A 22,767-nucleotide genomic window follows, 5' to 3' on the forward strand; every position below is an offset into this window, starting at 1 on the left:
TGGATGTGTTTGAGCTCTCTTCCTCCAATACCATTGATCTCAATCATTTATATTGTGAAAATGGTAAAAAATGACCATTGAAACTGAGAAATTGAGAGAACACAGCTGGTTAATATCTAACATCTAGATTTCCCTCCTGGAATGGCCTAAGCAACTCCAATCCCATGTGTCTCATTACCATTGGGACAGCAAAGTTAGGCAATTATTAACTATTTTGCTATTGTCTTCCACATCCCAATCTTTTAGAAAAGAAAATTGTAACTAACTCAATGCCCTATTGATGCACTTTTCTTGAAATACTTTGAAGCTTTTTTTAATTGTTGTCTTTCCTTTTCAGGATGCCAGGAAAGCATGTGCGGATGCCACTCTGGCCCAGGTGAGGTTTTAGTTATTGATGGCTTGCTCAATCATTAAATTTTTTTTGAAGCTTTTCCACTTTTTTCATATTATAAAGATTCAGAAAATCCCTTCACAAAAAAGAGACTGCGAAATTATGTTTCATTTGTGGGTAAACAAATTTGTGGGTATTCATGAATGGATACTTCAAAAAGTGGGCTATCAGCTTGCATTTGTAAAGGATGGGTTGGTTAGCTAATTTCTTTTGATTTTCTTTCTTTTGAGGTATTGAAATATGAATTAATAAAGCACAGTGGGAAATGTATGTATGGATAAAATCTGGAAGAAACCTTTTTAAAATTTAAAGCATGGGTTGTATAATAGCTAAAAGTCAGAATATAGAACTATTTGTATTTTAACAAATTGAAGATTTTAAACCTGTCCAAGTACTACTGTTTGTACTAATGATTTGAGTGTAGGTAGAGGAGCAATAACATTGTTTGCGTAGTCTCAAACTAGGGAGTCTTGCAAGATGTAGAAACTGCAGGAAGGCATAAAGAGGTTAGTGAGCTAGACATATAGCCATTGCAGTTTAATGAGGGGCAATTTGAAGTGCTTTTGGGGTGGAGGGGGTGTGTGAATAGTGAAAGGAAATATGAAGTGCAAAATAAATAGCCATAATCCTTTCAAGATGTAAGCAAACTTTAAAATTTGGCTGAATATTGATTCATGTGAAGTTAGCCATATTTAAAGACAGTCAAGCTTATAATGAACAGGAGACCTTAGTTCACGTTTTACAGCTGTTGGAGCTCCAATGACTGAAACACTCTTTCCCTTTACTTTTAAATCGTTTTTTTCTGTTCTTGTGAAGTTTGAGATTTGTTCCAATAGCAAATATTCTAATATGCCTTTAATTCTGTGAATCTTACTTTTAAACATTCTTTAACTCCCCAACCTGAATGACTTACATCTATGAATTTTGAAGGGATGGTGGCTATATGCCTGAAACCTAGATGCAATCACTTAAGAAATTGCATTTCTTTAGTTGAATGAGCTAATTCTGAAAGGGCACAGTATACTACAGGTGCCAAATGAAGCTTCCCCTCCCAGTGGTGTGGGTTGATCTCTGCTGACACCTTGTATGCAGAGCTAGCTAGCATTGCTCTGAAACCACTTAGTGTGATGGTAAATGACTGCCCACAACTGGCATCACTATTTACATTAGCTATCAGCTTGAGTCTCTTGTATATGTTTTCTGTTGACTGCAAGGCTGCATATTGTTTGAACAGTCCTGCAGCTCCAGCTTCTTAATGGAGAATTTTTGCTTTTTTATTTGTGGGTAGCTTTTTTTTTGATAGGATAGCATCCTTAATTCTAAAGCACCCCTAGAGAAAAGCAGACATTTCAGCTTAGCAGCAGGTGACTTCCCAGTTTGATCCAGGCAGTGACTGACATATTAATGCATTGATTTCCATCATTGGAGGCAACTCCAGGCACCCTTCTCTACAAATGGAACTGAGGTAATAATGTGTAAACTGCTGGCTCGTGGTGGCCCTTTGACTTCAAAGAATGTGGATAAGGTGTCCTCCTCACTTTTGTTTTTGGATGTACAATCTAAACGGAATTTGGAAACTGACTCCCTTTATGATCTTGGATTGAATCCATAGCAAGGCTAAGGACACTGCACCTAGAACCCACAGAGTTGTCAGAGGCACTTGCTTAGAGGTTGTCAATTACCCATGGAATTCTTCAGCATCTTTGACTTTCAGAAGCCAAACCCATAAAGCAGTGGGTTCTATTTGACTCCTAGCTGAAACCTGGTGGATGGACAGTGGGCCTATACATCACATTCCTGGGGTGACTTTGTTTCTTTGAGATCTCATGTAGTTCGGCCTAGGACTATAGGGTGCTTAGCTGCCATGTGTCACCCTAAGTGGTGCATTGTTAGAGGCCTTGGTGATGCAAAGGCTGTCAACAAACCAGAAAGATAAAGGAGGGTGATCTAACAGCTTTCACAACCACAAACTTTGAAATGGTAAATAATGAATTGTTCAAACTATTTGGGGATTTGTAATGGGTCATAATCTTGTTTCTATCTCATCTTCAATTTTAGAAAGGAAGAATAGAGAGAAAAGGAACCAATCCTTCAATTCTCTGTAACATAGTTTTGAATGGTTTCTGTGATCTACAAATGCAGATTTAGCCAGATGGGCAGTGAAATTGTATTTCCTTCATTTTAAAAGCTTATTATATTTTCTTGAAGTGTTTGCACATTTTGTATTATACAAGTCAGCAAAAAAAAACTATTCACGTTGCAAGGATAGCTAGATTTATTTTGTTTTAAGTCAGTCAACAAACTTTCTTGTATCCATTGCTACAGCTGGACTTCAGTTTTCACCCATAACTTTTGTAATATGGCAAGAAAATGAAGGCAGAACAGCTAAGAAATTAGTTTCTGTCATGACAGAATTAATATGACCTTTGTTTTAGCCACTTACCATCATTTAAGCTGAGGATAAATTTATCGTGTTCATGTCTGTAGAACCTTTTACTTAATCCTGAATGTAATTTCTACAGTAGTCTAATTTGAAGATTTCATAAAAATTAGGTAGTACAATAGGATGAAACATCAATGAGAAGTTTTGGTAAAGAATAGGAAGCGTAAGTCACATAATATCAAATAGTTTATTGCACATCCTAATGAAATGACTTGCAGTCCACTTACCCACAGACATATTTCTGGAACATGCTTTATTGAGAAATTCATGATTATATTTGGTCATAGCATGTGAAATGCTTAATTACTAATCCCCATGTAAATCTTTCCCTATTGTTTCATAGTCAGTGACCTAAAGACTTTTCCTTTTTTTTCAATTTTAACCTTTTGCGACTTTGTTTACGTTTATAAGAAATAACAGCAGAAATAGACATCAGTTCCATTGAGCCTGCTCCATCACTTGAAAAAATTGTCTGATATGATTATAGCTTAATACCACTTTCTGGCTGTCTCCTATTTTATATTTTTGTTGTCTGGTTTATCATGTTTCATGGATCATTTTGCCACCATCATGAAGTTATTCATTTTCTTAGTAACTCAGATTCCTACCAAATACTCATTTTTCCCTGTTCTGCGTTAGCTTGGATATCAATGGCATGTGGTAATTGGGAAAGGAGATCCAGAGCTCAGGAGAGTTGCAGGAAGTCCATCTAAGTTTCTATTCACAACTGCTGTTAAATCGTCCTTACCCAAAAAAAAATCTTTGATTCATTAACCATGTTTACTAAGCTGGCAAATTGAGAAAGCCAACAAAACAAAACCACAAGTTTAATTAAAAGCAAAATATAATGCTGAAAGTCTGAAGTAAAAACAGCAAGTGTTGGAAATACTCTGCAGGCCTGGCAGCATTTGTCGAGAGAAAGTGTTTCAAGTTGGCGCAGGACTTTTTATTTTCAGAACAGTTTTAAAGTCAACTTGAAATATCAGCTGCTTTTCTCTTTAAGTATAGAATCTTAATTTAGCTACTGACAGAGAATCTTTTTGTACTGGATGGTTTCAGATCTGTGGGTAGTGTGGTTGTGGTGTTGAAAATACTTGTTATGGGAAAGGTTTACTTTATGCAAGCTGACATTTTTCTTTCCCTTTTCTAGATCACAGCTAACATTGACCCAGTAGGGCGAATTCAAATGCGTACCAGGCGAACACTACGAGGCCATCTTGCTAAGATTTATGCAATGCATTGGGGTACTGACTCCAGGTGTGTACATCATTAGTTATCTTGTTTTCTAAGTGGTCTATAGATTCAGATGGATAGTGACTGTGTAGAGTAGGACCTTGGGATAAAATAAGTTCATTAGGATTTAAAAAAAAAAATTTTAAGATAACAAACAGTCTAGTTGTTGGCGCAATGCCATTTTAAATGGAATTTTGTTTGCTCCTTTTATCCCCAAAGGGCCTGTTTTCATTATCTAATGACTCTAGAGAGTGAGCAACTAATGCACAACATAAACAGTGGCATTCTATAAAAACATTATGAATTGTTAACCATATCATGCTTTAATACAACGCATTTGCTACCAAGGTTCCAAGAAAGAGACCTAATGGAGGACTGCATTAATAATTATTTGGTACTGAAACAATTATAGATGAAAATTTATTCCAATTCTCATGATGTGAACAACTTGCTGATTGATCTAATATGGATTGTCTATCACTGCCGCTAATTTTAATTGTGACATTACCCAGTTCATATTGCTAGGAATGTGCAGTTTTTAATAAGATAAATTGAAATGTAATCTTCATGAGAAACCTGCTTAGATGCATTCTTTCCTGTATGCATTTAATTAATCGATCATATTTTGTCAGACCAGCTTTGTTGAAATAAGGCAATAAGTACAACAAAAGCTAATGTGCCAATGTAACGTTTAGCACCAGTGCAGTGCTAATTGTTACAGTTTTATGTTGACATTGGAACTATTTTCAATTTCAACAAGATAATGCTTCATTTAAAGCATGGTTTAAATGTTCAGATTTTAGAAAAATGCTTCGTAAATGTAAAAACCATAACTTTATTTAATTAAATTGAAGCAGGTGTGTGTTAAATCTTTAGGGAAATCTTAAGTACTCTGATTAGATGCACTCATACTTGAGTCCATCAGGGAATAGGCATATTCTTGTGGATGAGCAGGATGACCCAGCATTTCTGCAACTTTATCAAATTGTAGCAACAGATAGGCAAAATAAGATTCTCCCATTATTCATCAGATGAGCGCATTGATGTAGTTCAGATATTTTTAAATTGGCCATCCACTTGGAATCTCCTTAAGACATGTATTACTGTTGTCAAAACATCCACTAAATCAAACACTTGGAACACAAATTTTAGTAAACATTCCATTGCTGACTATTTGTGAACAAAGCAGTTCCTCAACATAGCTCTCCTGAATTTGCAGTCAGGTGGTTTGCTGTTTACCACTTCTTCCACCTGCTGTTTATGGACATATTTCTTGCAAATAACACATGACACGCTAAGTGCTTTATATCTGTGGAATGGAATATTTAAATTTTGATAATTACAGGGCCATGTAGCTTGTACAATGATATACCTGTTTTATAAAAGACAAATTGTTGACTGCACAGTGATATAACTATGAAAAGATGTAATAGCACTGATGCACTGTATTCAAATATTAAATTTGTTGAACATTTGTCTGGTAACAATAGTACCAATATGTGCAAAGCTAACTGGCAGAGTGATTAGGTTTAACATAAGAATTATCACAACACTAACCAAAATTCAAAAGCCCAGAAAAGCAGCATTAGTTATTATTTAGATGGCAAAATGTTTTTGCAGTCCTTAATTGTTGTTGCTTCATGTTACTAAGCCCATGACAGTTCATGACATAGGAAAATTTGAGATCTGTAGAACTCCACCTATCATAACATTCAAGTTATGGAAGTGCTGTTGAGTTTACTATGTATTTCGATAAAATGAACAATGTAAATGTCTGCTACCTAAATGGAAGCATGCACCAAGTTATAACTAACCAATCTTACAAGGTATATTATATAAAACAGTGAACAAGTGTTTAAACTGAAGTGTAATGTTTGTACTCCCAAAAGTTAAATAAATTGAAATTATTTCTAATTGAATAGATAAATGACAAAAAGTTATTTATTGAATATGTTTAGGAAGGTTTGGTATTTGGATCTTTTGGCTTTAAAAGCACTGAAACCCCGTGTTCATTTTCTACATTAAATCGAAGGTTGTTTTTTCAAGAAAGTCACTTTGAAATCATTTTTTGGATTTCAATGAACTTGATTCCATGTATGCGATGGGCAAAAATGTATTGTGGACTACAGATAATTTGAGAGTGGAGTAATGTTTTACTTGAGTTGAGGTAAAACCTAATACAAACTTTGTGATTTGCGTTATGTTTAACAGTTGACTGTTTTGGAGAGGATTTTTTTATTTTTCATGTGAACCTGTGTGTTCATTTCTGTAAACTAAATCCTATAAACTTGTTTATGGAGTACACATGTAGTGAAAAAGTAGTTGAATTTATTTTAGATTTTAAAGATCACTTTTGAACTGCAATGTTTTGCCTTAATCCACATGTGATCTGAATATGGTATCAGCTGTATTATTGTTTTTTTTTCTCCCCTGTAGACTGCTAGTGAGTGCCTCCCAGGATGGGAAATTGATCATCTGGGATAGCTATACCACAAACAAAGTGAGTACAGGCTTAAGTTTGGAATTGAATTTGGCTCAAAGGTTTCCATGGCTACACTTGACACAAATGAACTTTCAAAATAAATCCATGGCACCTAATTGAGTTTAACTACAGTACTTGACTCGTTGGATCAAGTAATTCTGGAACTTTAAAATTTATGAATTTCTCCACAAGCTCTTTGGATAAACGAGCCATGTTTAGAGCAACCTACATTCAGCTCTAAACTAAATTGATCTGTCTGCCTTATTTAAATAAGGAATAAAATCAGTCATGGTTCCCGGTTCTGGTGGCTGTACACAAATTGTTGGTTGGTGATGGATCAGGATTGCTTACATCCTTGAATAAAGGCAATCTACTCCTGGTGCTAGAAATCTGAAACAAACCAACGATGCTGGCAAAACTCTGGTGAGGCAGCATCTGTAGAGTGACAAACAGTTAACCTTTTGAATCTGGTATGACTCTTCTGAACTGTGAATTACCATAACTTCAAGGACTTTAACATTAAATATTTCAGCTGAGGTAAATTTGTGGAATTTCTCCAAAGTAGAAAAGGCATTAGAAAAGCTTTTCTACTTTGGATTAGAATGTTTATATTTCTGCATTGATTCTGAATCTGCACAGCTGCAGGCTTGAAACAGTCAGTGGTTGTAACTAAAGTTTTCAGAAGTACTGAAATGTTCAGAATCTTTTGCTGATGAAACAAAGGAGTTGGTAAAGAATCAGCTGGAAATTCTTGCAGTCCACTGCAGCACTGAGCTTCATTAATGCATAGTATCAAACTTAGTATCTATGAAATGGAGTTAACAATGACAAACTATATGGCAGACTTTCTTATAATGTTGTGTATTTTAAATCACTATATCCTCCATCACAAATAGGGATAGGTAGTAAATGTGGGGAATGAGCACTGGCAGGGGGCAAAGGAGGAGCTCTATTACAGATGTATATGTAGGTGACCTGGTGTCTGAAGTTCAGCTGGATAAGCCTAACCACCTTAACCAGTCTGATTTTATTAAATTGGATTTATTCTAATATGTTTGTAATTTTATTAACCATTTCAAGATGCTGAGCTTCACGATTAAAAATTATAGTGCAGCAAAACGTTGCCCCTTAGGTCCTTTTCGTATCTTTCCCCTCACCCTAAACCTATACCCTCTAGTTCTGGACTCGAGGGCATAGGTTTAGGGTGAGGGGAAAGATATAAAAAGGACCTAAGGGGCAACTTTTTCACGCAGAGGGTGGGTATGTGTATGGAACAAGCTGCCAGAGGAAGTGATGGAGGCTGGTACAATTGCAACATTAAAAAGGCATTTGGATGGGTGTATGAATAGGAAGGGTTTGGAGGGATATGGGCAGGGTGCTGGCAGGTGGGACTAGATTGGATTGGGATATCTGGTCGGTGTGGACAGGTTGAACCGAAGGGTCTGTTTCCATGCTGTACATCTCTATGACTCTGACTCTAAAAATGACCAGTAACTGTTATTAAAAAGCACTGCAAAACTAAACACTTGCACTTTGGAGGCATGGAGTTCAACATGTTCACCAGCTACATACTTTTGGAAGTACAATGACACCTCTATTTTTGTCAGTTTGTGTTACATCCAGGTGATGGTGTGAATAATTTCCAAGTAATGTCCTTCTTCCTTTCAAAACAGCCATTACCCCTACTCCAAAATTCCATCTATCATTGTAAACTGTGGCCCTATCATGAACCGCCTTTCTTAGGTTATTATATGTGTGGTCACTTTCCATTTTTCCTGATTCTGATGCTGAATCATCCTTGGTCACAAATTACATTATTTTTGATTGTCGCCTGGTGCACTTTCTTCACTTTTGTAGGTATTGACAGAGTTGTTGCATTCTCCCTTTACAGTGATGTCCCCCACCTGTCTGCTGTCCCAGCTTGAAGCATGTTGTTTGCAGCTTTAACATCCTATACAGAGTCCCCTGAGCTTGTGGTTGTATGCTCATTACAACAGTGCCTAAAAGTATATCTTAACTGTTTCTCCAGCGAAATCTCAGGGTATGTTGAACATTGCTTGCTCATCCCAAAGTTGGAGGTGCCAGTGTTGGACTGGAGTGTGCAAAGTTAAAAATCATACAACCCCAGGTTATAGTCCAACAGGTTGATTTGGAAGCACTAGCTTTCAGAGCGCTGCTCCTTCCTCAGGTTGTGTCACACACTCACCTGATGAAGGAGCAGCACTCTGAAAGCTCGTGCTTCCAAATCAACCTTTTGGACTATAACCTGGGGTTGTATGATTTTTAACTTTGCTTCTCAAGGGCAATTTGGGATGATAGAGGTGGCACGGTGGCTCAGTGGTTAGCACTGCTGCTTCACAGCACCAGAGACCCAGGTTCAATTCCACACTTGGGTGAGTTTACATGTTCTCCAATGTCTGTGTGGCTTTCTGGGAATTCCAGTTTCCCCTCTCAGTCCAACAATATGAAGGTTAGGTGGATTGGCCATGCTAAATTGCCCACTAAGAATGTGCAAGCTAGGTGGATAAGAAGTGCAAGGTTACAGGGGTAGGTAGAGGGAGTGTGTCTGCATGGGCTACGCTTTGGAGGGGCAGTGTGGACTCAATGGGCCAAATGGCCTGCTTCCATACGAGCGATTCTATGCAATTTATCTTTTAAAATGTGGTGATTTGTTGTCTTGAACTGCTGAGACCAGTATGATGTAGGCATGCCCATAGTGCTTTTAGGGAGGGAGTTCCAGTGACCATGATGAAGAGGCCATGTAGTTCTAACTCAGAATTATATGGGCCTTGGAAAGGAACTCTCAGATGCTACTGCTTCCGTGTATCTGTTGTGCTTTGCTTTTCTAGATACTAGAAATCGTGGTGGGTCTGAGGTAATGTTGGAGGAAGTTTGAGTTGCTGCTTTGCATATTGTAATTAATACGCACAAGCATTGTTCCTCAGTGATGAGGAACTTGGATGATTTAAGGTGACGGGTGTGGTGGTGATCACATAGGTTGCTTTGTCATGTATAAAGTTTTGTTGTATTGGAGTTACTTATCCCGACAACTAACCCATTCCTGTGCACTGTAGATTGTGGGCATGCTTGGACGGTCAGGTGGTGAGTTGCTTGCCACAGAATGCTGAACCTCTATCTGTCTCTCTGGCTACTTTATTTGGCTGATCCAGTTAAGTTTTTAGTGGTACTTCCAAGATTTTGGGGACTATCAGTGACAATGAAGTTAGTCTTTTGGGAGGAAGGGAAAGAAATTGCTTCACAATATTGAGTTATGAACCATACTGACCACTGCAGTCATCAATAAATGTGCCCACTTCTGATCCTTTTTTGGAAGGAAGATTATTGATAAGCGAGTGAAAATTATTGGCCCAAAGACACTACGCTTGCAGCAATGATTGTCTTATCAATATTGACAAGTAACTATTTTATGCTCATTAAGACCACAATCAGTGGACAGTTCCCCCAATTTGCATTGATGTCCGTTTTGCTAGAGCTTGATGACATACCTGCCCATCCTCTTCCACACTCCTGCCCTGTCTCCTCATTGGTGGCTGCATCTTCATTCATCTTGAAGTGGAGTGGAATTCTCTCCTGAAAGCCATTTGGCTTCCAGTCTCTGTCTCAAGGTCCTTCAAACACAATTTAATCGGCTGTGTCTAATTTCAGAACTTTGGAATGTTTTCCTCCGACACTGTGTAAATGCAGGTAGTTGTTAATCTCTCTAATTGCTTTGAAAATCATAAACTTTTATCCCAAGTAAGGGACAGTAAAGTTTGAATGGCTTAAAAAATTAGGTTCACTTGGGACCTGTTTCTTGAGTGTAACAGAATAATTTTCTATTTTCTACCTTTTTAGTAAGGTTATGTTCTGGTGTTCAGCAACTCTGTAATTACTTGTACTGCTATTATTAAATCCTGGTGAGTCAACGGTCTCCTTTCGGGCATTTTTAAATCTGATGGTTGAGGCACTTTGTCGTTATATCAAACAGCCAAGTTAAAGTTCAGTGCAGAAGGTATTAGTTTAATTTGAAATACTTAATCTTGATAGTGTTCTGATTAGGAGGCTATCAAAAATGAATGTATCTGGTCTGTCGTGTACTCCTGTAACTCTGTAATTACAATTGCTCCCATGTTGGTGTAGGAAGAAAATTATTTTGCAGATATACAAATTTACTGCAAGTTTCTCCCTTCCTCCTTTCCCTCCTGCCCCACCCTGGGCCTCCAGCTGTACTTCAGATGTTTTTAATTGCATGTGATCTATTTAGGGACAAACTAATTTCAACTGCACATCTTGAGAAAATGTTTCATTTGTCCTGGTTTCTACCTGAAACTGTTGACCAAGAGAAACAGTTGTCCTGTCATTTTGAGTCTGATCAAATTTTACGTTTTAAAAATTGTGTTTGTATAGTTTTGTTTCTGGTGAATTGAGAGAATATAGTGGATATTTCTAATAGTTGTGTGATAGTATTAATTGGATAGTCATGTTTTCTGATTAGCTGGTGGGAGCACTATCTGTGTTCCATCGATATTCTCACTTTTTAAAGTGGACTTGAATTCTAGTGCTCATTATAACTAACAGTGGAATGAAATTCTGTACTTGTTTAGGATTAGTATTGTATGGTGACTGGCATAGTAATGTCACTAGACTAGTAATCCAGAGGTCCAGGTTCTAATGGAAAAACAGGATTCAAATGCCACAGTGGCTGGTGGTGGAATTTAAATTTGATTAGTTAAAATCTGGAAAATAAAGACAATCTCAGTAATAGTGACCTTAAAATTGCCATCTGATTCACCGATCTGCTTTAAGAAAGGATATCTGCCATCCTTACCTGATCTGGTCTACATGTGACCCCAGGCTTTCAGTCTTGACAAACTACTAGGTTCAAGGGCAGTTAGGATGCACAACAAAAACTGGCCTTGCCAACACCCCCCCCCCCCCCCCCCCCCCCCCACACACCCCAATATGTAATTCAGTAAATCAATTTAATCTAATCAGTCTTCAGAACTGAGTACACCCAAATTCATTGAGTGAATTATTAGTGCATTGGCAGGCTTTATCTTTTTTGTGTGTATATATTTTCATGATGCAAAGTAATACTATTGCAGCATTATTAAATTACAAATTTGCATGCTTGTTTGCTTCATGTTTCACTTAACTGCAGATTCAATGGAAACTATAGAGATGCTTCCACTTACAGAAGAGACTAGCGCTCGGGAGTACAGTTTAAAAATAATGGCTCTTACATTTAAAACATGAGGATTTTTTTTCCCCAAAGAGTCTTTTTTTTTGTAATTCTTCCAGAGAGCAGCTAACACTGGTCCCTAAATATTTTTAAGATTTAGGTATATAAGGTATAGAGGAGAGATAGGGAAGTAGAATCGAGGCCACTGTCAGATTAGTCAAGATATCAATAGCAGACACACGGGACTGAGCAGCCATCTACTCCCAGTTCTGATGTACATCTGGTGTCTTAATACTGTTTTGACAGCTTCAGTGTTGGCTTCAGGAGAATTGTCATCTTCATGTTTGGTCAGGTTTGAGTGTAAATTTGGTATTACTGATGTGGGAAGAACATATTTTGAGTTGTGAAAGAAAAACTAGATTCTCCAGAAGGGACAAGAACAGAAATTGTTGGAAAAACTCAGCAGGCCTGGCAACTTCTGTGGAAAGAGACTAGAGTTAACATTTCAGGTCCAATGAACCGTTCAAAAGAATGTTTTTCCAGTAGTTTCTGATTTCCAGCATCTGCAGTTCTGAGTTTTTCCAGAAGGGATATTAATTGTATAGTTTCACTGGTATTGAGGATTAAAGTTGGATTACATCCCGCTGGTGATGAGTGTTTCCACATTTGAGCATTTCCTTATTTAAGCTCTTTGGCAAAGTTTTATCTGGTATTGGAAATATTTCACTTGAAAGTAGTACCGCTCCAAATATATTTTTGCACGTATTTTGATTTTTGGCCAAGTAGCAGCTGAAGGAATGGAATACTTGTTTGCACATCAGCAATATTTTTGAGGTGATGACGTAGTGGTAATGTCACTGGACAAGTAATGCAGGGACCAGCTTCATGCTCTGGGCATGGATTCAAGCTGGTTTGATGCTTGTATTAGATTCTTTTGCTTTTAAATGCCAAAGAGAACAAAGAACAGTAAAGCGCAGGAACAGGCCCTTCAGCTCACCAAGCCTGCACTGATTCCTGCTCCTTATTTAGACCTGCTAATTATTGCACATGCATGTGTTCTGACCTCCCGCCCCATTCATGTACCAATCAAAATATGCCTTAAATGTTGCTGACATACCTGCTTCCACTACCTCCACTGGCAGTGTCTTCCAGATACTCGCCACCCTCTGTATGAAACATTTCCCTAAACGTTCCCACTTCTCCCATAAACTTTGCTCCTCACACCTTGAACCTGGGCCCACCTTGTGGGAACAAACCTCTGACGAGCCATCCTAGTAGAAGCGTTGATGTAAACTAACAAAATTGGCTTTGAAAAGCAATGGAAATTTATAATCTTGTGAACTCTTGCTAAGTAATGAGGTGAATTTTTACAACTGATTTGGTGAGGAAAAAAGTTCTTAACATACATTGTTAGTAAGGCACTCCTTCAAGTTGTATCTTATTGTTTGTGACTGAGCTGTAGGTTCATGCCATTCCTCTCCGGTCTTCCTGGGTCATGACCTGTGCATATGCTCCATCTGGTAACTACGTTGCTTGTGGTGGTTTGGACAACATCTGTTCCATTTATAACCTGAAAACTCGTGAAGGAAATGTTCGTGTGAGTCGTGAGTTGGCTGGGCATACAGGTAAGTGATCTAATCGACCTTTAATCTTATTGAAGATTGCAGCCGTGTTTGTGTAAAGACGCTGGTAAGTTTTTCCCATTAATTTTAATGGGCATTTTGACCTTGCTGTGGTTACGTACTAACTAGTGGTGATTATACATGTGGAAATGGAAGTAGGGCAGAAAGTGGAGTTGATGTAGGAGCTATGGTCTTATTACATAGCAGACCAGGCTCAAGGGGTTATGTGACCTTTTCTATTTTTCACCCTCTTATTCAGCAAGACCTATGAAATATATAGATTATTTGGGAGTTCTTGAAACCTTTTAGACTGTTCAACTCACTGTTAAATATTAATCAAAGGCAGCCAGAGTTCCTTGAAATATTGTTGGAGGTTTCACATGTGGAGCTAAAAGGCCCAGTTAGGTTAGCAAAAGGAAGGTGAACTTAGTTATGCTTGGTGACTTTGGTATAAAGTGACTCCTCATTGATGTTACACACTGAAGCTCCAATCTGGCTGGTTGGCTCATATACGCTATATCATGGGCATTTCGTAATTAATTTCACTCACTCAAATTTCCAGCAATGGTATTCAAAGGCCTAGTGATTTCTGATCCTGATTTCAGTTAAGTCATCCACAATTTTGTGGCCCCTAGTCACCTTTAGAAGACTACCCAGATGTTCCTGTCACTTAGCATCCAGGACACAATTCAAATCACTGCATTCGATTGGTCATGGTGATTAAACCTTTTATAAAATCCATGTCACTTCCTTAACTTCCTTGGTTAGAACACTAACAGGGATGTAGCTGCTTCAAAATAACTGTGACACATTTAAACTGACTGCATGGTAGTTCAAGGCAATACCCTTCTAAGTGACACTGCCATGGAATATCATTGACAAAGGCATTGTAGACCTTGTGCCTTAAAATAAGGGGGCCAGAATTTTATACTTGAATGAGGAGAAATATCTTTGCCCAGGGATTGTGTCATAATGTTAGCAGTTCCGCTCAATATTTAGGTAAACACTTTAGTATTTAGAAGAGCAATGATATGTTCAAATTTCCACTGTGAAAGCTAGATAGAGTTCATGACAATGTCATACTTCCTGCCATAGTTCTTGAAAGACTCACCTTCAGAGATGCTGTCATAAAACAAAGAATTGTGGAGGCTGGAGATCTGAAAAGAAAACAGATTGGTGAAACTCAGCAGGTCTGGCAACATCTGTGGGGAGAAAGCAGGGTTAATGTTTCAAGTCTGATGACTCAAGCCATCTGACTGAAGAATCACTGGATGCAAAATGTCAACTGTTTTCTCCCCACATGCCAGATCTGAGTTCTGTCAGTGGCATTGTCTAACATATGGACAGCATTTTCATCTAAAGAAATCTTATTAATTGGTGAGGTAAATCTTTACTGTGACATCTGCTATCCATTGTGTCTAGAAACTGATTTCCAATCTCACTTTGGGAATAGCTTTTAAGCTCCCAGCGCCCATGTTGTTTGTAGATAACTGATACAGAAACTGTGACTCTGATCTACCAAATAACTACTTTAATTTTGAACTCTCAATGATATATTCCAAGTGTCCATTATAAAAACTAGATTTGAGTTGAAACCTGCATTCTGATCCTTGTACCACTCAGCTAAGTGATTGTCTGTTAGAAAATGTTGTTTTCTCACATGAAGACTGAACCTGCAGTAAATACACATTGACTTTTTTTCCCTCATTTTTACAATGCTTAACGTCGTATATTGATATTAAGACAAAGAACATGGTTCTTTGCTGCGTGGAGCACCTTAGTCATATTGGTAAAGCTTCATATTCAGTTCTTGATTTCTACCAAGTTAGCTGGTCTCCACCCCATGTTAATATGGATATTAACATATCCTGGACCCCACATTGAGAGGGGACAGTCAGCTGTAAATTCTGCAGGAGCTATGTAGACACAGTGGAATGCAGGATTAGACTTGACTGACAGTGGTACAAGATAGGCTGTCTTGCCAAGTGTCTAATCTGTGCTGTAAATAATGCCATTGTGGGCAATTTATGGAAGGATTTGTGATGTTCATGGCTTCACACTTCAGCAAGCGGCTGGTGGCTTCTCAAGAAGGGAATTAATTAAAATTAAGGTTTTATGGTTTGGCAGACTAGACTACAGGAGGCAAGTTATTAATATCAAGTAGAGATTTTGTTCCCTTCCTTGTATGTATGCAGTTTTAATGGATTCTGCCTTAATTATTCTTCATGACAGGTTATCTGTCCTGTTGCCGCTTCCTGGATGATAATCAAATTGTAACCAGTTCAGGAGACACCACTTGGTAAGTGTTGAAATCAGATTGCTGATGCTGCCAAACTGGTTAAACCAATTCAGTTTTCTAAAAATTACTGTTGAAGATTACTGTCAAGCGATTGACTCGTGTTCATGTATTCAAGATGCTGAAGACCAGTTTGCAGTGTATTGAATAAGTCTTTTCAATGCCAGTGCATCTTGTCTATTTTGAAAAGGTCAGCAAAGATTGTATCCTTGTGAATTGTAGTGGGAAAGGTGTCACCAGATTAAATTATAATCTGGGAGAAGGACATCAGAATGTTGTCAGAATTTACAACATTCTAGAGAAATTGGATCAATGTAAAATAAGGACCTGGTTGACAGAGCTCAACAGGTAAAATCACAGGTGAGCTGACATCAGACTGAGATCAATTGTAAATGTTTCAGGATTGCAGTAGAAGGGAGCTGCTTCATAATTTGTTCGACTCATCGATTTGGGTGGTAGATTGGAGGGGTTTATCATTGGAACTAAATGAAAGTAAATAGCAAATATTATGCTGTCTTACGTACAGTGCATTTATTGTGAAATTTGTGTTAGCATCTAAACTATTTTATGCATTTTCTGTCATTAGTGCTCTTTGGGACATTGAAACTGGGCAGCAAACAACTACATTCACCGGCCACACTGGTGATGTCATGAGCCTTTCTCTTGGTCCTGATACAAGACTTTTTGTCTCTGGTGCATGTGATGCCTCTGGCAAACTTTGGGACATTCGAGATGGCATGTGCCGACAGACTTTCACTGGACATGAGTCTGATATCAATGCCATTTGTGTGAGTTTTAGCTTTTGGTTATGCAGCTTTGTTTTAAGAGTGGGGTGATACTGTTTTAATTGTTACTCTGAATCAAGAAAATGTGGTTTGAGCTTTCCCTGGTATAATAGAATGCAAATGATCACAAATGCATTTTATTTCATTAATGTCTATATCCAAGTAAATAGATGGTGCACAAACAAGGTTTGAGAAATTATTTGCAACCTAAAATAACAGGATTTTCCCGATTACCAGTAAAATTGATACAATACAAAGGAAAGGTCAGTACTTGTTTGTGTGACGTAGATGTCCAACATTTTTGCTTCTCTGTGTGACCCTTGAAATCACAAATCATTTCAGTCTTTGGGGTGTTGGGATACTCACAGTGCTGTTATGAAAGAAGTTCCAGAATTTTGACTGAGCAACAAGAAAGTACAGTAGTATATTTCCAAGTAAGGATTGTGTGGAGTTTGGAAGGAAACTTGGTGGTGTTTCCATGCCATTATCTGCCCTTGTCCTTCTAGGAAGTAAACCTTCCACAGTTGGAAGATCCTGCTGAAGGCGCTGTATGATTGGCTGCTGTGTGCAACATTTGCACAGTGAGATGCCAATTAATGTTTTGTCTTCGATAGCACTCCTGATTTGTGCCTCGTAGAATGTTGACCATGTTATTTTAACGTTTAATGCTGTCAGAAAATATTCTGCTGTGATACATTTTTATGGGTTTAGAGAGTTGGAGGAAATCTCTTTGCAAATTTATTTCTAATTTTCTGTTTCACGTTCAGGGTTAAAGTTGGTTAACCCAGATGCTCATTTTCATCTTCCTCTTTTGAAGATAGAAGGGGTGATTTTATTTCTGCATTGCTGAGTGAAATTAGAGAAAGTATAATATTGTTTCCCACTGGTTTTGACATTATATATAGAAATAATAGGCCATCTGCGGTAATCTAGCTCCAGGGCCAAAGCACTGAATGTCACTGCAGGTTGAACTAATTAAGCATTTTTATTATTCAACAGTTTAGGATCAGATGCCAGTTAAAACCTGCCTAATTTAAAATTAATCTGTTAACTCTGACACCGGTAAATGGTGGTGTTAAAGCACTTTGGATGAGGGGGACATGTGGTAGAAGCCGAGAAAAGTGCAGTATGGGTATCTGTTTCAGCTAGGTAGAGTATTTCGATTAGTTTTTTTGAAGTTTGCCTTTTATCCCTCTGAGCAGAAATTCCCTTCAATTAAATATTGGAAGTCTGAAACGATTGAATTTGGACAGTGTTACAGTTGTGATCTCTTTTTTTGCCCGCCCTCTCTTTCCACCACCCCCACCGCCCCCCATCCAATTGAGATTGAACCAGACTGTTCACAATCTCAATCGTGTGCTTCACCCCCAAGATTAACTTTTAGCCACATTTCCATGGTATTGCTAAGAGTACTTTATTTCTGTCTCTGTCATTATCTCTCTCTTTTTTTACTGCCTCAACTCAGCTGCTGAATATCTGAAACATGAATTTTCAGCCTCCAGATTTGACTATTCTGTCAGACTTCAGACTATTGTCATCCGAATTCCTGATAAAGAGCTTATGCTCAACACGTCGACTCTCCTCTTCCTCTGATGCTACCCGACCAGCTGTGCTTTTCCAGCACCGCTCTTCATAAACTTAGTTATTCAAGAAGATAACTGGTCCTTTCTTTGCTAGTTTTAATCACACTCCATCTTTTGCTGCTACTTTAGTTGCTTGGATCCTTATGCTCATCCAACTCTCCTCCTATAAAATGCTTGTTAAAAACCTACATTTTGACCAAGCTTTTGGTTGTCTGCCCTAATGACTCGTGTGAGTCAGCATTATGTTTTGCGTTATAATTATCTATACTATCTTAACATTTTATGACAATAATAGCATTGTGTAAATGTTATTTTGAAAGTCTATCTATGTTCCTGCTTAATGTACTCTTTTGTTTCAGTTCTTCCCTAATGGCAATGCATTTGCCACTGGCTCAGATGATGCCACCTGCAGGCTGTTTGATGTGCGTGCTGACCAGGAGTTGATGGTATATTCCCATGATAACATCATTTGTGGCATTACATCTGTAGCATTCTCGAAGAGTGGTCGTCTCCTGCTAGCTGGCTATGATGATTTCAACTGCAATGTCTGGGATACTCTGAAAGCTGACCGTGCTGGTACTTTACACATTTCACTCTGGCTATTTTTTCTTTAGACGATGAATTCTGTGAAAAATAGATTTCAAATAAGTAAATTCAATTCATCTTACTGCTTAGAATTCTTTGCCTTAAGCACTTAACATTGCTAGCATCTCAAACAGTCGTAAAAATTAGCTAATTGTATTCATAATTTTAATAACGGCAGCAAATGTTGTCGAATTCTTTAAAATAGCATTAAGCATCAAGAAGATTTTGAATCTAATCTGCCTGATATTTCATTATTAATCCTAAATCCAAATTGGTAGGTAGAGAAGGATAATCTTCCGTGTTATAGTTGAAGATCCACTGAAATCCAGATGAGTTGTTTTTCTGTCCTATGAAACTTTTGCCCTTCTATTTCAGGTGTTCTGGCTGGCCATGATAACCGTGTGAGCTGCCTGGGTGTTACTGATGATGGCATGGCAGTTGCAACAGGATCGTGGGATAGCTTTTTGAAGATTTGGAACTAAACCTTAGGTTTGTTCAGCAGCTTTGGTCTGCAACTAAATCAAAGCTAACGTGTTATGAGAGCTTGTTTCATGCACTAGAGCCAAATCAAAACCTCAAAGTGAGAAACAAATTTGGTTGCAAACAAAGTCTTTGTTTAAAGCAAATTAGTATTGTTTCCAATGTCTGTTGAAGTTTGATTCTACACTGACTTGACAATCATTCTAAGTATTCTACAATTTTTTTATCCCTTTATTCTTGAAGAGAATTCTGCTGCAAACAAATAGTTGAGCAATTAATTAGTAATACTGAGGAGAATCTTCAGATATTTGTTACAAATGGCCTCCATATTTTAGTTGTCATTTTATAGAATTCATTCATTCTCAGATTTTGCTAAATGATTAAACTTTTCATTTTTTTTTTTGAAGAGAACATTTTGCTTTCCAGGCAAACATGAGTCTTGTTCCTGATATTTAACTTTTACAGGTCATTCAACAAAGCCCAGTAGAATTCTTCTTCTTGACAATTGTCCCATGAAAATTAAATAGTCCACATTTGGAAGAATTACCTAATGGATCAAATGGGTTTATTTACATCCCGATTTTTTTTTTGGGGGGGTTATTCCAAGTGTTTTGAATGTAAAAATAAGGTATTAACCAATCAAGGAATAAAATTGTGCATTAACAATGCAAAGTGTTCTTCTATAAAATGATGGTTGCTGCCTTATGCAACCGTAATTGATAGAAAAATTGCGTTTTAGAAACTCTGCCCCCAATTCATCAATTGTATAAACAGCAAATTCACATTAACGCAATGTCCATTATAGCAGAATGACCTGTATGCAATTTTTAAAGCAGAATCAAATCGTATCATTCAGGGACCAGAGTGGGGTTGACCTATCAACATAGTCTCAGGTGCACATGTTACATATGGGCAGATGCTTGTTTAGAGGTTTTATTTCCAGTCCTGTCTAAACCAGGAGCATTGGTGTCAATACTCATCAAACCGAACTTTCTTCACTCCTTTGCAGATTGCAAATGGACTCCATGGTGACTGGAAGACCATTCCACATTCAATGACATTGCATATCCGATCCACTGATACTGACTTGGACACCCCCAACTTCAAAGGGCAAAATGTACTTTTAACCTTTGCTATAATGAAGAGCACAATGTTAGGCATCTTTAAATGGAAGATTGTGGTATAAAAATGAGATTGCGCATTCCTTTTGGGACCATTATTTTGTTTCTGTCTTGAGAAAACACTATCATCCCACAAAATGTAACTATAAAAGGATCTTGGTAATCATGAATAAACAGCTAATTTTCTCAGTAGTTTAAAATTTTAGAACCTTGAAGGTTTGCTGTCAGTTAAGTGTTGAAAGCTCTATTTTAACACGCATCTCAATTTTAAGTTGTGTTTTTAGCTAAGGAATTTGCTGGTATAAATTTTTTTTTTGCTAAACAAGGGAGTCCTAGACCAGCATTGTCCTGGTTTGTCAAAGACTGTAAATTAGTCCCAGAGCTACTTTCTTTTTGGTCTTGTCCTGTGTCATGGACCTTTTGTTGCACAAATACTGCATTTAAAATGTGTTGGAACTAAACTAACCAAGCACAGAGTCCTGGTAATGAATGCTTGTTTTTAAACTGTAATTTTCCCCCCTTCACCATGTGGATAACATAGAAATTAATTAAAACTCCCCAATGAATTTTAAGCTGGTGGGTTTCTCTGTAAAGTTGCTCAGGGCTAATTCTGCCCATATTTGCTGGAGATTCCTGCTTCTAGCAGCCGCAGATGTCCTGTGCTTGGATTTGGTCAATGTGTGTATCAAATGATGTAAGTCAATGTTGAAAATAATGATCTTGAGGTTTCTAAGTTAATTTTTTGGGAGTTTTTTTGTTTTTCCTTTTGCCATGGGAGGGTTTACTCTTATAGAAGCATGCTGTAGAATTGCAAAAAGTGCTTATGGAATTAAGTCAGTAGATGTTCTTTTTAAGACACCTGTTAAATTGTAACCATTGCAGCTGTAATCATGGCTACTCTGTGCATAATCAATGAAGAATTAAAAGGCTATGCACTTTCTGGAGTAGCGCACTCTCAACAAACTTGGCCTGTTCAAATGATCTTCATCTTGAATGATTCTTAAAGAAACAAACCATCCTGTTTATACATTTAAAAATTGAAATTCTTTATGTAGAAAGCTTAATGTTAGAATCATTTTCTAGAACAGGTTTCTGGCTTTCTGATTTTGCTCAGTTGAACAGCAGAGTTCTCTGCACCATACTTTACTGTAAACAGAAGTGCTCTTGACTAGCATTAGTGGCTTTCTCATTCTGTTCCTGCAAACCTGTACAGATGTGCTGTAATTGTGCGTAGGCCTGGACTGGCAACCTTTTCCATTAATTCTGTAGGTCTTTCCTCACTCCTTTCCTTTTGCCTTTTGTATTTAATTTGAAGTCGGTGTACTACAAGAAAGCTGGATGCAAGATAGATAACTATATTAAAATGTACTGTTATTTAAGATGTAATAAAGCAGTTTGACATGAGCGATGTCTTGGCTTGTTACTTTTATTATATATTTCCATAGATTTATGGAAGCGAGATTATTCATTAATTATAAATTTGAAAATGACTGTCACTAAAATCAGACAATGTTTGGTCATATCTCTCTTCCATTCCTAGCCTGCTTTCAGCTGTTATTTGGGATATCGACAACATTTAGCACATAGCTTCAGCTCTGAATCTGAGAGCGTGGTACACTCAACGAGAGTCAGATAATGGCCCTTTTGTGGAAATTAGCATAGCCAAAACACACTAGATACTGATCTAGCAAGCACAGCAATACACCATTATGGCACCATTCTCCAGAATATGTCTCCAGGTTGCCTTCAGACCCTTTTGCAAGGCTTTCTTGCTGATGCACAATATCATGTACACTGTACCTTTGTTTGTTGCATGCAATGAATGTAATGTATGATTTCTAGCCAAAGAAAAATTGGACTAATAAAACAAATACTAACCTTAAGCTGTCAGTGTCAGAAATTCTACCATTTTATTTCTCTCATAATTTATTGCAATTGTCTTGTGTGTTCATTTGTTTCCTTCCACTCCTGGAAGCAAAGACACCTGAAATATTATTGTTTAACCTTCAGCAAAGTGAGCATAAATCATTGCCCCAAGTCATGTAGTCAAGCTTAAGTTCGGCTGCTGATTGGTCAGGGTAGAGATTCCTAACTTGGATTAACAGCAGAGACTGCGGGTCAAACCTTAAACTTTATTGATCTCCATTGCACAGTCCCTTTGCATATTGTGTATTTTCCTAAGGAGTTTGAGAGTAAATTCATGCAAGGACTAAAGTTGCACCAGTTGTATACTTTTGTCAAGTTTATAGTTAATTTTGATTATCTAGAGCTGTAATATTTTCATTGGCCAGTGGATCAGTCATTGTCTAAGTAGAAAAGGATGTGCATACATTTTAAAATGAAAATTTGAGAAGGAGTTCTGAACTTGCTATCTCGTCCTGAAATGTCATTAACTCATCACTACATCTTGATGCATAAAGCTGCTTGTTTAAATTGCTGAAATGTCACTTGAACTGTAGGCTGCTGCCACTATTTTAAGGATGCAGTAGTTTTCCAATGAGATGATTTGTCATGGGATCACCAATGACCTATGCCATTATTCTTCCGGAGTGAAGATTTCATTT

The 22,767-nt window shown here is 37.6% G+C and overlaps 1 protein-coding gene across 3 annotated transcripts in view; it reads left to right on the forward strand.

The window, feature by feature from the left end:
• LOC140486902 (guanine nucleotide-binding protein G(I)/G(S)/G(T) subunit beta-1) overlaps nucleotides 1-21,607 on the forward strand; it is a 69,383-nt gene extending 47,776 nt beyond the window's left edge. For all 3 annotated transcript variants that reach the window (XM_072585996.1, XM_072585994.1, XM_072585995.1), the window contains exons 3-11: nucleotides 338-376; nucleotides 3,985-4,091; nucleotides 6,504-6,567; nucleotides 13,194-13,356; nucleotides 15,586-15,652; nucleotides 16,236-16,437; nucleotides 18,377-18,593; nucleotides 18,978-19,091; nucleotides 20,092-21,607. In XM_072585996.1, coding sequence (XP_072442097.1) covers nucleotides 338-376; nucleotides 3,985-4,091; nucleotides 6,504-6,567; nucleotides 13,194-13,356; nucleotides 15,586-15,652; nucleotides 16,236-16,437; nucleotides 18,377-18,593; nucleotides 18,978-19,084 — 966 coding nt within the window. In that variant the 3' untranslated portion in view covers nucleotides 19,085-19,091; nucleotides 20,092-21,607. The remainder of the gene's footprint in view (nucleotides 1-337; nucleotides 377-3,984; nucleotides 4,092-6,503; nucleotides 6,568-13,193; nucleotides 13,357-15,585; nucleotides 15,653-16,235; nucleotides 16,438-18,376; nucleotides 18,594-18,977; nucleotides 19,092-20,091) is intronic.
• The last annotated feature ends 1,160 nt before the right edge of the window (nucleotides 21,608-22,767 follow it).

This window comes from Chiloscyllium punctatum, chromosome 16 (assembly GCF_047496795.1).
Source record: "Chiloscyllium punctatum isolate Juve2018m chromosome 16, sChiPun1.3, whole genome shotgun sequence".
NCBI classification, from domain to species: domain Eukaryota; kingdom Metazoa; phylum Chordata; class Chondrichthyes; order Orectolobiformes; family Hemiscylliidae; genus Chiloscyllium; species Chiloscyllium punctatum.